Here is a 14,492-nt window from a genome sequence, read left to right as displayed (position 1 = left end):
GCATTTGTGTGAAATGACCTAACTTCCTTTGCTTCAAATAACCTCTGCTGTGCAGTCCTTACTGTGCAAGCCATATGTGAGTCTCTCTTGTGTAATTTCTACAGGTCCTGAAGTTTCTGAATCCTTTATTCATCTGATACAATTCTGCACACCCTCTTCTACAACAGTGTGTTCTGAAGCAGCCTGCCTTTTAGAGTATCTCCATCCTTTGAAGGGCCAAGCTGTAAAGATGCAGCACATGACAGAGGTTTTAGATATCGTGAGGAATCCCCAGCTCATTCATCTACGTGATCAAGAAAAAAATCCAGAAACCATCCCCGTAAGAAACCCAGGGGCTCTGAAAGTTCCTCACCAAAAGTTTAGACATTTTCAGTACCTGTCAGTGACTGGGCCTCACCAAGCTGTGAGCCAGATCCAGGCGCTCTGCTGGCGATGGCTGCAGCCAGAGACCCGCACCAAGGAGCCGCTGATGGAGCAGCTGATGCTGGAGCAGCTTCTGAATACCCTGCCAGAGGAGGTCCAGAAATGGGTGAGGTCAAAACAGCCCAAGAACAGCGAGGAAGCAGGAAACCTGGTGGCAGACTTGACCCAAGTGTGTGGGGAGAGAGGTGAGAGAGGAAGGAGGCAACTGGCTGTTTGCGTTTATTGAACACTTGCTGTATGCCTGGCATGCAGTAGGGAGCCGAATAAAACTTTGTTGAATGAATGAATGAATGAATGAATTTTATAATCCAATCTAATCTGCCTAATCTTATGTGAAATGAAAGAAATGAGGGGTTTGGCTTTTGCTTTTAATATTTATTATTTCTCTGGAAGTACTTCCTCTCTCCAGCTTTGTTTCCCCTCCCCTCCACATTTCTTATTGAACCTAAATTTTAGTGTCAGCACAAAACAACACATAGCCAAAAAAAAAAAAAAGAAGAAGCCGTAAAATGTAGGAGATATGAGGCCTAGAAATTTAACTTCTGTCAAAATTTGACTGGTCTCTTAGAAACTCAAGTTACTAGATTGGAACTAATGGCATTTCATTAACAAGAGAAGAAAGCTGATCACTCCTAATCGTCCTTTGAGTAAAATGATACTAGAAACAAAATATTATTTGGATATATACAGAGAGAGACAAAGAGAAAGGCAAGGGAACGAGACTAGGGTGTGGACCAGTGGGATGGGTTAATTTAAAAATATAAATCAGTAAATTTGAAATAAGCATGAGGGTCATGCGTGGCTGAATGCTGATATGTCATGAATTAAGGATTCTGATTAGTCCAGTTCTGTGCACCTGCATTACTTAAAAGAATTTTGAAGATGCTAATAGTAAACATGTTGGACACTTAAAATGTACTATATTCTGGGTATTTTATAGTATTCATTTACTTCTCTTAATAGCCCTTGAGATAGGTATTACCCTCCTTCCATAAATGAGGAGACAAGAGGCTCAAAAAGGTTGAATGACTTGCCGGTGGTCACACAATTAGTAATTGGCAGTCAGGATTCAACTGGGTGGCTGGCTCATGCATCTGTGCTCTTAATCATGGTGTTACACTGCCTCCAGTGGACATAGGGGATATTGTCCCACAGAGGTTTTAAACTTGGCTTAAGGCACAGCCTTTGATGGAGCTGGAATTCAGGGGAAAGGAAAGAGCTCGCTAGGATGTGAGAAAGAAATTACAGATTAATGAAGGGTACACTTGGAAAGAGACTACAGACAAGGAAAGCCTCTAAGGTTCAGGTTTCTGTAGGGAAGGTGGTGGTTGTCTTCTAGATCAGTGAATGAAAAGATGTAGGAAGAGCTTAGTAATAACAGTTGTCATTTTTTAAAAAATGCATGCTGTGTGCTTTACATATGTAATGTTTAGTCCTTACAGGAACCCTTAGAGGTATTATCATTATTTTCAATGTTAAAATTGAGAAACAGGTTTCCTGGTGACTCTGAATGACGGTGAGGCTAGGACCACTGATACAAATAAAGAGGAACTTCTGCTTTATTTGGAAGGCACTGAGAAGCAATGGAAGGGTTTAGAGGTGGAAGATAACCAGAACTCATTTCTGGAACTTGCCATATTGAGCTGAGAAATGATTTCTATGGTCTTTCTCTTGTCATAGGAAGTCCAGGACTGCTGCTGCCTCCCCTGGCAGGACAGGGTGGCATGGGGGTGACAGGCTACTCTGTGCCTGTGGGTGTTGCCAGGCTGGACTCAATTCCATGCTCATTCCTTCTCTCTTCTAGGTTTCCCATCTCGGGACTCAGTCCTTGTAGAAAAGAGAAACAATGAAGAACATCAAAAGAAGGACACAGAGGTGTCTGACAGTTTGCCATCTGCTAGATCTCAGGTGAGTCGGGCTTTCTTCTGACTTAGTTCTCCAATATAGGGACCTCACCTTCCTGATTTCCAGACCTTCCCTATCTGATTAAACCACATCCCCAATTCGTCAGTCTTTATGTAAACATTACCTAACTGAGCCTTTTCCTGGCTTCTGTATCAAAGATTTTCTTTGTATTCTCCTTCCCTGCTTTATTTTTCTCTGTCACACTTATCACCACCCCACATACTGTATATTTAGCGTGGTCCCTCTTTTCTTGAATTAATTTTTCATTGTTTAGTATTCCATTTTTTTTCTTTTTTTTAAGGAACTTTTATTGAGATACAGTTAACAGACAATAAACAGCATATATTTAGAGTGTACAATTTGGTGTCCCAATCTTCCAATTCATTCCCCCCCAGCCCTCCCCGCTTTCCCCACTTGGTGTCCATGTGTTTGTTCTCTACACCTGTGTCTCTATTTCTGCCTTGCATTTCCTCTTTCATAGTTGTTAGCATTTGCCTTATGTATTGAGGTGCTCCTATATTGGGTGCATATATATTTATAATTGTTATCTCCTCTTCTTGGATGGATCCCTTGATCTTTATGTAATGTTCTTTCTTGTCTCTTGTGACATTTTTTATTTTAAAGTCTATTTTATCTGATATGAATATTGCTACTCCAGCTTTCTTTTGATTTTCATTTGCATGGAATATCTTTTTCCATCCCCTCACTTTCCGTCTGTATGTGTCCCTAGGTCTGAAGTGGGTCTCTTGGAGACAGCATATATATGGGTCTTGTTTTTGTATCCATTCAGCCAGTCTGTGTCTTCTGGTTGGTGCATTTAGTCCATTTACATTCAAGGTAATTGTCAATATGTATGTTCCTATTACCATTTTCTTAATTGTTTTGTTGTTGCTTTTGTAGGTCCTTTTCTTCTCTTATGTTTCCCGCTTAGAGAAGTTCCTTTAGCATTTGTTGTAGGGCTGGTTTGGTGGTGCTGAATTCTCTTAGCTTTTGCTTGTCTGTAAAGCTTTTGATTTCTCCATTGAATCTGAATGAGATCCTTGCTGGGTAGAGTATTCTTGGTTGTAGGTTCTTCCCTTTCATCACTTGAAATATATCATGCCACTCCCTTCTGGCTTGCAGAGTTTCTACTGAGAAATCAGCTGTTAACCTTATGGGAGTTCCCTTGGATGTTATTTGTTGTTTTTCCCTTGTTGCTTTTAATAACTTTTCTCTGTCTTTCATTTTTGTCAGCTTGACTAATATATGTCTTGGCGTGTTTCTCCTTGGATTTATCCTGCCTGGGACTCTCTGTGCTTCCTGGACTTGCGTAGCTATTTCCTTTCCCACGTGAGGGAAGTTTTCAACTATAATCTCTTCCAATATTTTCTCAGGTCTTTTCTCTCTCTCTCGTCTCCTTCTGGGACCTCTATAATGCGCATGTTGGTGTGTTTAACATTGTCCCAGAGGTCTCTTAGGCTGTCTTCAGTTCTTTTCATTCTTTTTTCTTTATTCTTTTCTGCATCCGTGATGATCACCATTCTGTCTTCCAGGTCACTTATTCGCCCTTCTGCCTCAGTGAATCTGCTATTGGTTCCTCCTAGTGTATTTTTCATTTCAGTTATTGTGTTACATATTTCTGTTTGTTTGCTCTTTAATTCTTCTAGGTCTTTGGTAAACTTTTGGATCTTTGTATCCAGTCTTTTTTTCAAAGTCCTGAATCATCTTCACCATCATTATTCTGAATTCTTTTTCTGGAAGGGTGCCTATCTTCTCTTCATTTAGTTGTTTTTCGGGGGTTTGATCCTGTCCCTTCATCTGGTACAAAGTCCTCTGCTTTTTCATTTTCTCTATCTTTCTTTGGCTGTGGTTTTCAGTTCCACAAGATGAAATACTGCTGATACTGCTTGATACTGCTGTCTGCCCTCTTGTGGAGGAAGCTATCTAGGAGCCTCCTGTGTGCTTCCTGATGGGAGGGACGAATGGTGGGTAGGGCTGGGTGGGTGGAGCTCAGTAAAGCTTTAATCTGATTTGGTGGGTGGAGCTCAGTAAAACTTTAATCTGCTTGTGTGCTAATGGGTGGGTCTGTGTTCCCACCTTGTTGGTTGTTTGGCCTGAGGCCACCTAGTGCTGGAGCCCACAGGCTCTTTGGTGGGGCTAATGGCAGACTCTGGGAGGGCTCACGCCAATGAGCACTTCCCAGAACCCCTGCCGCCAGTGCCCCTGTCTCCTCAGTGAGCCACAGCCGCCCCCCCCACCTCTGCAGGCAACCCCCCAACACCAGCACGTAGGTCTGGTCCAGTCTCCTATGGGGTCACTGCTCCTTCCCCCTTGGTCCTGGTGAGCACACTTTCTTGTGTGCCCTCCAAGAGTGGAGTCTCTGTTTCCCCCAGTCCTGTGGAGGTCCTACAATCAGATACCGCTGGCTTTCAGAGTCTGATTCTCTGGGGATTCCTCCTCCCGTTGCTGGACTCCCAGGTTGGGAAGCCTGATGTGGGGCTCAGAACCCTCACTTTAGTGGGTGGACTTCTGTGGTATAACTGTTCTCCAGTTTGTGAGTCACCCACCCAGCATTTATGGGATTTGATTTTAACGTGATTGCACCCCTCCTGCCATCTCATTGCGGCTTCTCCTTTGTCTCTGGATGTGGGGTGTCTTTTTTGGTGAGTTCCAGTGTCTTTCTGTCAATGATTGTTCAGTAGTTAGTTGTAATTCTGGTGCTCTTGCAAGAGGGAGTGAGCGGATGTCCTCCTACTCTGCCATCTTAATCCTATCTCTCTAGTATTCCATTTTATCTCCACTTTTGTCTTAGTCAAAACAACCCTCATGCGGTTTGTACTACTATTATGCTCCTTTTTATGTATGAAATAAATGGCATCTGTTATAGGGACATGATACTATTGTGAGGTTTTTTTTTTTAATTTGCTACTTAACGTTCTTGTTAAATCACATTTTGAAACCTGTAAGAAATTAATATGCTGCACTTCCTTTAGAAACAGAGAAAAATTCATGGGGGGGGGTTGACGATTAGGAAAACAATTGTTGAAAAATGCTTCTTTGGGGAGAGATAAGGGAAAGAAAGGTGAGAAACACTGTTCCAGCTGATCTGTTCCTGAGAGTAGCCCTCTGTCCCTGCAGTGTCCGTGTCAAGGATCCCAAGTGAAGATACGCACAGGGGCAGCTGAGCTAATATATGTGAGTGGGTGGATTATGACAAACTAGGGGGCACCTGCCCCATCTGAGGGGCAGCTGTGACTCAGCGTCAGCGGATGATGCCATGTGAGAATGTGGGCCCAGATCTTATTTTTAAAGAGAAGCCAATAATCCAGTTAATAATATGAAATATACAAATTTTTTGGCATTGGCAACTAATGTGAATTTTGAAGAAGGAATTTAAAAACACACGTGAGCCAAATAAACCCCTCTGTAGGAGCTGGGCAGCCAATACATGCCTCTAGTTTAAGTCAGAGGTTCACTGATTTGCATAATGTTTCCATGAAAACACAAAAGATGTGTATTAGTGAAACGGGCATCATAGTCTTATGTAGTCTTCTAATATCTGCTCTTTAAATTCACCCTTTGGTTACCAAGATTGTTGCATGTAACTGTAGTTAATTAGTTTTGCTGGAATATTATTTCACAGTATGACTATACTATATTTATCTCTTCTACTACAAATGAATGTTTGGGTCTTTTCCAGATTTTGGATGTTGTGAGACAGATGTTATGAACATATCTGTCTCCAAGTACACATGAGCAAATATACCTAGGAATAGAATTTCTGGGTCCAAAGTGGTTTACCAATTTACATTTCCCTTAGCATCTTATAAGAGGTCCCAAGGGTCCACACTCTATAGACAATATTTGATATTGTCAGACTTCTTAATTTTTGTCAGTCACATGAGTATAAAATCATACTTTGTCATTTTGAAATGCATTTTCTTGTTTATTGATAAGATTGAATACCTCTTCATATCTATGAGCTCTTTGTGTTTTACGGATGAGTCACTGAGGCTTAACCTGTCCACACTCACAAAGCTTGTAAGAAAGAACCAGAGCCAGAATTTAAACCAAACTGTCTCTGATTCCTGAGGCTGAGGTATACTGCTTAGCTTTTAATTATTTGCATTTTTTTCTTTATTTATAAAGTAACATAAAAGGATCTTTCTCCTCCAACCCAAATCTGTAGAAATTAGCAGCAGGAACTGTCTCAGAAATGTTCTCACTTCTCTCAGACTATAAGACAAAGAAAGGTATGTTTCTAGGTCCCTGTAGCCTCTGGATTAGAACGCTTGGATTAGAAGCTTTCTGCTGGTCTGAACGTCTGCTTCATGGTCAGTCCCCTCTCATCAGGCACCATTCCCCCTCCTTGGGGTAATTCCTGGATTTCGATCATTTAGGAGTGTGCCTTGGTATTTTAGGAGTTGGTGACTTTCAAGGATGTGGCTGTGGACTTCAGTCCAGAGGAATTAACCTACCTCAGTCCTTCTCAGAGGAAACTCTACCGGGAAGTGATGCTGGAAAATTATAGCAATCTGGTCTCCCTAGGTAAGCTGTGATGACCAAAATTGTCTCCAGACATTGCCATGTGTCCCTGGTGGCAAAATTGTTGGAAACAGGCTTTATTTTTCTTCTGTGTACTTGCATTTTCCTTATTACCCCACAGTCTTTAGAACCCAGACTGGGAGTTCCTGTGGGTACAGGACAGAGCCCCCAAGTTACGAGTCTCCTTCTTGCACAGGGTACCAGTTCCCTAAACCCGACCTTATCGCACAGCTGGAAGGGGAGGAGTCACGTGCGGTGGAGAAAGACGGCAGTACAGTGACATGTCAAGGTGAGTAGTGAGACAGGAATTGTGGGAAGATGACCCCAGTCAGGCAGGAGGGGCCCAGGAGCTGTTCTCCAAAGCCCACGCAGCTCGGGGAGAAGGCTGGTAGGTGCTGCTACCTCAAGGGTTCATGCGTCTTTGCCACAGCATGGGCCGTCAGTACTTCCTTTCCTCTCCTCTCTGAAGCTCATCTTCCTGCAGCATGAGTGCCTCTCCTGCCCAGCTCCAGGGAGGCCAGTTGCCCTTTTCTCTAGTGTCCCAACCCCTGCATTCATTCATGCCTTTCCCCTGGTACCTGGAGATCAGAGGTCCTTCCTCTTTAACTGACTGAGACAAGCAAAAAACCTTGGTGTGGTACCACTCCTCTTTCCAGCCCCACTCAGGGAGTTGCCTTTATAAAGCACAAACTTTTGACCAGTTTCTGAACACCCTCAAAAGAAAATCCAGACTTTTAGCAAAACATTTAAATCTGTCCCAATCTGGCCTAAAATTCACACCCAGCCTCATCTCTCACAGATATTCGAAGTAGAAGCCTGTGTTGCTGGCTCCTCAGGACTGTGGGCTTTCACAGTTCAGTGTCTTTGCTCAGGATGTTTAATAAGCATGCCACCCCCTTCACTGCTTACTGAACCCTAGTGCCATCCCCTCCATTGAGCTTCTCCGGTTCCTAAGTGGAATAAATTGCCGCATATTTTCCTGTGGTCATTTATAGCCTGATTAAAGTCCTTTTTACAGACTTATCATGGCCATCTGGTTGGATAATGCTTTGCTAGAAATAGGCGTTTAATAAATGGTGAATTGAAGGGAGTGGAGTAAGATGAGAGCTTTGGAGTCCAGAGAAGAGTTAGAATCCTTTTGCTTTATTCTGAGCGAGAGGTTGTTGATCTGTTTACTCCAGCATTTCCCCAGTGTCCTGCAGAACTATGGTAATAGGCATTCTTTAAAAAAATAAAGTGTTTCATGATGAGATCAGTTAGAAAAATGCTACATACTGTACTTCCCCGCTTTGGGATTTGAGATGCCGATTAAAGGGTCTGAAGAGTCCTACAGGAGTGAAAGCTGCTTCACTTGCATTCTACGGTGTCTCCCGAATTGACTTGACAATGGAACCCTCTTATGGCCACAGCTGTTAGTTCCTCAGAATAGAAGTGATCTACCAAGCATGGTCTGGGAAATGCAGACAAACCCCAGTCCCAGCGCCTCCTCTGGCTTCCTTCTCGTTCTCCTGCCTGTGTCTCTGGCATCTTTGTCAGTGTCCAGTCCTCCTGGATGGTCTCTTTTCTGCCTCATCCTCACCCTTCCTTGCTTACTGTCCTTTCCATCCTTCTCCCATTCTCTCCTTAAGTTTCCAGAAAACTCTCAAACATCTTTAAGAACTGTTCTGCGATGTCCGGTCTCTTTCTTCTGTTTCTACTATAATGATGTGTCTCTCTGAGTGAGAATAGTAGAGGAACTTTTACATTTCTTCTAGATTGCGAGAAAAAACCTGAAACCAAAGATCCAATTCCAGAGCAAAGCCTGCCTATAGGAAAATCGTCATCAGGAGAAGGAAGAGAGGATTTGGAGGTAGGTAACTTCTGGTGTGTCTACGTGGGAGAGGCTTCTCCTGATGACCCACTGGATTTGCACCAGGTCAACCAGGAGAAATGTTTGAGTCCTGTAAAAATGAGCGGCCTCAAGACCCTTGCTCAGGAAAGAAGCCATGACAGTGATCCATTTGCGAGTCCTGTAAAAATGAGCGGCCCCAAGACCCTTGCTCAGGAAAGAAACCATGACAGTGATCCATTTGCGAGTCCTGTAAAAATGAGTGGCCCCAAGACCCTTGCTCAGGAAAGTAGCCACGACAGTGATCTGTTTGCGAGTCCTGTAAAAATGAGCGGCCCCAAGATCCTTGCTCAGGAAAGAAACCACGACAGTGATCTGTTTGCGAGTCCTGTAAAAATGAGTGGTCCCAAGACCCTTGCTCAGGAAAGAAGCCATGACAGTGATCCGTTTGCGAGTCCTGTAAAAATGAGTGGTCCCAAGACCCTTGCTCAGGAAAGAAGCCACGACAGTGATCCGTTTGTGAGCAGCTCAGATCTTACTAAACAATCAGAGGGTCTTCTAGGGAAGGAGCCCCAGGAACGCACTAGTCCTGGAATTTGCACCAGTCCCCAGCCGGCGGACCGTAGGCCTTTCCTCCAAGAGAAGAGACAGAAGTGTAAATTTTGTGAGAGAACCTTTAGTACCAAGTCAGCCCGGGAGAGACATGAGCAGGTCCATACTGGGAAGAAACCCTTTGAATGTAAGCAGTGCGGAGAAGCCTTCTACCTCATGCCACACCTCACCAGACATCAGAAGACTCATTCAGTCAAGAAGTCCCCGGGATGCAGTGAAGGTGGAAAGTCCTTCACCCAGCGTGCAAATATTGATGGCCGCCAAAGAACTCAGAATCAGGAGCGCTACTATGAATGTTTCCAGTGCGGCAAAGCTTTTACCCGGGATGTGCATCTTTTTCAACATCTCAGAGCTCACGAAGGAGCAAAAGCCCTTCCACCTGGGTTGCCCCGCAACAAGATACATTTAATTCGATATCAGCGGAAACATGACTATGTCGGAGAGAGAGCCTGTCAGTGTTGTGACTGCGGCAAAGCCTTCAGTCGGACTTCACATCTCATTCAGCACTACAGAATTCATGCTCAGGAGAGGCCTTACCAGTGTCAGCTATGTGGGAAGTGTTTCAGCCTACCCTCCTACCTCACTCAGCACTATCAACTCCATTCTCGAGAGAAACCCATTGAGTGCAGTTACTATTGAAAAACCTTCAGTCAGGACCTTCTCAACATCTTTGGCTCTCCTCTGGAGAGAGACCCTTTGGGTGCTCTGACTGTGAGAAGGTCTTCCACCAGCCTTCCCCGCCGTTAACAGCTTGAAAATTCATCATGGTGTGAGTTAATGACTGCAAGAGGGTAGAACAGTCTTTTTGCAAAAGGGGAGTCAACACATGTGTCAGTCACGGAGGCAAAAAACCTTACAAAGAATATTTTTTGTTGCAAAGGAAAGAAGCTAATAGATTTTGCCCTTCATTGGTGGTGTCCATAGAATGGAGAACCTTGATTTTGCGATCCCGACAAAAAAATTGTGACTGGCACTTGGGCTCCAGGCAGGAACTCTGTTGTCTGAATTTTTACAGAAGAGTTTACATACAGTATCTTTACCACATGCGATATACAGCAGAGGGCATGGTAAGATTTTGAGGTGTACCTGTACTGATTCATCTACAAAGCTGAAGTAATTGGTAATGTGTTTACATAGTACTTCATAATTTACAAAACATTGCCAAATGTAGTATTTGATCTTTTAAGGAATGCTGCATTGTACCTAGTATGAGGATATTTATTTCATTTTTACAGATAATAACAAACTTGAAATTCCAAGTTGTCATTTGATTTGACCTGGGTTGTAAGTGATGGGGCAAGAACTGAACCCCGGTATAGTTCGATTTGATTTGGTTAGGTTTGGTTTTTGAGATTCCAGATTCCATGAGATATTTGTTTTATAACTTGATGCTCAACCCAGGTTTGTTTTATTCCTGCCATATCCTCTCTGAAGAAAAGGTACAATACTGTACTGACTGCAGCCATCTTCCTTTTTAGTAACCCCAGCATTATTTCACACTAAATCAGATGGGGACACTTGTAGTGTGAGGAGTTCAGAAAGCTTTTTTAAGGTGAAGCTCTGATAGCCATTTCTCTTACAATTTAGGATTTAGAGATGAATTTTTGAGACACTGATCAAGGAAGGGTATTTTTGCTAAAGACTTTCTTATGATTGGTCTTGTAGGTCGTAAATCTGCTACTGATCAAGTAAGATTTTTTTTGTAGTTTTCTGTAGTTGTTTGAGGGTTTGGGCTTTCGTGTTTTCCTTTATTTTTCCCCTTCTCCTTCCTTTTAGAAAATCCTGTTTGAAAATAGTATTTCTGCTTTTCTTGGGCTCTGGCATCATCAGCACAGCCAGCTTCACCTGAAATCCTAATTCTAAGCTGAGCATACTTCACTCTTTAAAAGTATAAGCCCCAGATTGCACTAAAAATCTCTTTCATACCATATTGCTATAATGTAAAGGTTTTCCATCACTGATTTAGATGGTGGTTGGATACAAACACATGGGAATCAGTTGGACCTGGTGTCTTGGAACTTGACTCCTTGCCTGGAAGGGTGGGTTGTTGCTGTTGTTATTCATTGACCTGCTTTTTCTCATCCTGCCATTTTTGAGGTTGATCTATGATGTGTGGCTCCAAAGTCTTGAAATTAAAGACATGACTCGTTAGAACCTACACCAGCCAAATGAGCGCAAGCCACACAACCCCTCTTCTTCATTCCCCAAGTTCTTGATGAAATAGTCCTCATCGGCTGGCCCTATTTTCTTAGCACAGGCCACCCCCTAACTCACTATAAATTGGTTTCTGATCCTACCACCACTACCGCAAAGGGACATATGTCAATATGTCTTATTGTTGATGGTGTTAATTCACCTTTATTTGTTTATCTTTGTAATTAATAAATGTCTTGCGGGAGAAACTTTGAGACCATGCAAGTAACTAGTTTCTCCTCACACTTTTACGTACTAAATTCTAGCATCTAGCAAATGTGTCTACCTACAGCCATTTTTACTCTATAGTATTGTAATGGTGATTTTTTATTTTCCTCACTCCTACATTTAGTAATTAGAATTCTCCTGTGAGGAAGAGTTGTCCTCCCTATTTATGAAGGTGAGTCAGTAATTATCTGCTCTCTGGCTGTAGAATTTACAAAGTTTTAATATAACTGGAGTGCGGATAATTTTTGACTCACCCTCGTATTTATTCAGTAATTTATTTGTATAGGTATGGATTCATGGATGTTTATTTTATCCTATGGGCTGTAATTCAACACTGCCATTATTTATTTTGTTCAGATTGTTCCAGCTCTGGCCCCTGGGAGTCCTTTCAAGTTGGCTTCTGTGCCTTTTCAACCAAATCTCATTCTTTTTTGAAGACTTCTTTTGCGCCCTGCTTAATTTCTCTCCCTCACCTCCAGGAAAACCCCATGCCTTTGTGGAAGCTTCTACGTCATCACTATCTTGTGAAATCTGCTGCTTTTCCCAGGGTCATAGGTTTACTCACACCCTTATCAATCTGTCATTTCATTTCTTCCTTCACTGTTTTTGCTAAATCTACATTCTACCTGGATTGTTACTTGCTTACCACACTTTCTTTCAATTGTGTCATCTCGATTTTTTTTAAACTTAAATACATCTACCTAAAAAGGAAAATTTTAAATCAACTCAAACAAAGCATTTTACCCAGACCATAATCAGATTTTCCCAGTCATTTCCAAGATGTCCTTTTACAGTTGGCTTGTTTGAGTCTGGATCCAAATATCGATTGCATTTGGTTGTCTGATCTCGAGTCTCTCTTAATCTAAAGCAGTCTCCTCTCACTTTTTAATGTCTTGTGTGACCTCAAGAATAATATAGAAGTATATTTTCCTCCTCTCTCCACCCAATTCTTAATATATCTAACAGCCTTGCTGCTCCTTATATTCAAGTTTAATGTTTTTTAATTTAGAAGCACTCATTTTTAAATTTTAAATTTTTAAATTTTTAATTCTGGTAAAAAACACGTAGCATAAAATTAACCATCTCAAACATTTTAAAGTGTACAGTTCAGTAGTGTTAATTATAGTCACATTATTGTGCAATAGATCCCCAGGACTTTTTCATCTTGCAAAACTCAAACTGTGTCCATTAAACAATAACTCTCCGTTTCTCCCTCCCTCCAGCCCTGGCAACCATCGTTCTGACAGTCATTTCTTTTTTTCTTTAAAGCTTTGTGTGATTATGCAAGTAATACTGGAAGAAACTGGGTCAGTTGTGCTGTGGAATGTCCCCCATTCTAAATGTGTCTGTTTGCTTCCTGTGGTATCCTTAGGCTTGTCCCTTTCTCTGTATTTTCTGTGAATGGAAGTTAGCTCTAAACTCTGGGGCCTTAATTAGATTCATCTTCAACTTCTTTGGCAAGAACACCTCATAGGTGGTTTTGTGTACTTTATATCATATCCCATCAGGCTTTTGCCTTTTCCGAAAGGTCCAGCCTTTTAAAGTCATTCTCTAAGCCACTGCACCATTCACAGGCAGTGAGTTTTCAAAGTTTTCACCATCACTGGACTCTTCACGGTCCAGCTGCTTTAGTTCCTTACCTCATCTAGATTTTCTCTATGTGCCTCTCTCCATTACTTCACCCTGGTCTTCAGGTACTTGAATTAAGAAATGGTGGAGACTCCTTGAGGGGTCTGGTGTGGGCCATTTGTTGATCCTGGGCCAGAGATTCTTTTTTTTTTGAATATTTCTTTATTTGACTGCACCAGGTCTTAATTGTAGCACACAGGCTGTTAGCTGTGGCATGTGGGATCTAGTTCCCCAACCAGGGATCCAACCCGGGCCCCCTACATTGGGAGCGAAAATTCTTAACCACTGGACCACCAGGGAAGTCCCTGGGCCAGGGATTCTTAAGGGGCCTTAACTTGAGAAAGTCAGGGAGCATCAGACTTGACTTTGTTCTGTTGTTTCTTTCATGCCACGAATGGCAGTGGTGACAATATGGAGTTAACTCTGCCTGTCACCCTGGACTATTTGGAAATATGAAATATACACAAGCCACTGCCTCCATATTTAACAAGCTAAACTTGTGCTGACTGCAATGGTGGGTACCTCAGCCCGTTACTTTGACTTTCACCTTGCTGCTGTTCTCGCTGCTGTCCTCTTGGGCCCCAAGAATAACGCTTTTCTTCTTCCCTGCTTTTCCCAGCCAGTTCCTAATATATCAGACAATTTGGGCACTGCTCTTATATTCAGGTTAATTTTTTTTTTAATTTAGAAACACTCATGTTTTAAGCTTTCTTTGATGATTATGCAAGTAATATATATCTGTTGAAGTAGAAAATACATCTTTGGGGTATTTTGTTTTTTGTTTGGAATATTTGTATTTCCCTGTCTCAAATATACTTGCTGCTAAAAGGGGTAGACATTTTCCAGACATTTTTTCCTATGTGTAGGTTTATATAGATTTTTAAATAAAATATATTTTTTATGAAATAGAATCATACCATTAACACTGTTTTAAAGGCTGTAATTTTTATTCTGATATATCATGAACATCTTCCTATATTCATACATATATCCCTCAATTTCATCTTTCAGGACTGCCTGGTACTTGGTTGCATAGATGTGGCCTAATTTATTTCATTAGACTTCTAGGGTTGGAAACTGGGGTTACTGTAATTTATCTCTTTTTTTATTCCTTTGAAAATCTTTTTAAAATTTATTTTTATTTAGTTAT

The 14,492-nt window shown here is 41.9% G+C and overlaps 1 protein-coding gene across 1 annotated transcript; it reads left to right on the top strand.

Annotated features, from left to right (window-relative positions):
* Positions 1–229: 229 nt before the first annotated feature.
* On the top strand, positions 230–9,931 carry ZIM2 (zinc finger imprinted 2). Its single transcript, XM_057719704.1, has 7 exons — positions 230–608; positions 2,228–2,331; positions 5,446–5,502; positions 6,729–6,855; positions 7,049–7,141; positions 8,607–8,787; positions 9,133–9,931. The coding sequence occupies exons 1-7, from the start codon at positions 230–232 to the stop codon at positions 9,929–9,931; spliced, it is 1,740 nt and encodes a 579-aa protein (XP_057575687.1).
* The last annotated feature ends 4,561 nt before the right edge of the window (positions 9,932–14,492 follow it).

Source organism: Hippopotamus amphibius, unplaced genomic scaffold, assembly GCF_030028045.1.
Source record: "Hippopotamus amphibius kiboko isolate mHipAmp2 unplaced genomic scaffold, mHipAmp2.hap2 H_1, whole genome shotgun sequence".
NCBI classification, from domain to species: domain Eukaryota; kingdom Metazoa; phylum Chordata; class Mammalia; order Artiodactyla; family Hippopotamidae; genus Hippopotamus; species Hippopotamus amphibius.
The sequence above is the reverse complement of the archived record's forward strand: the minus strand, read 5'-3'. Positions and strand labels throughout refer to the sequence as shown.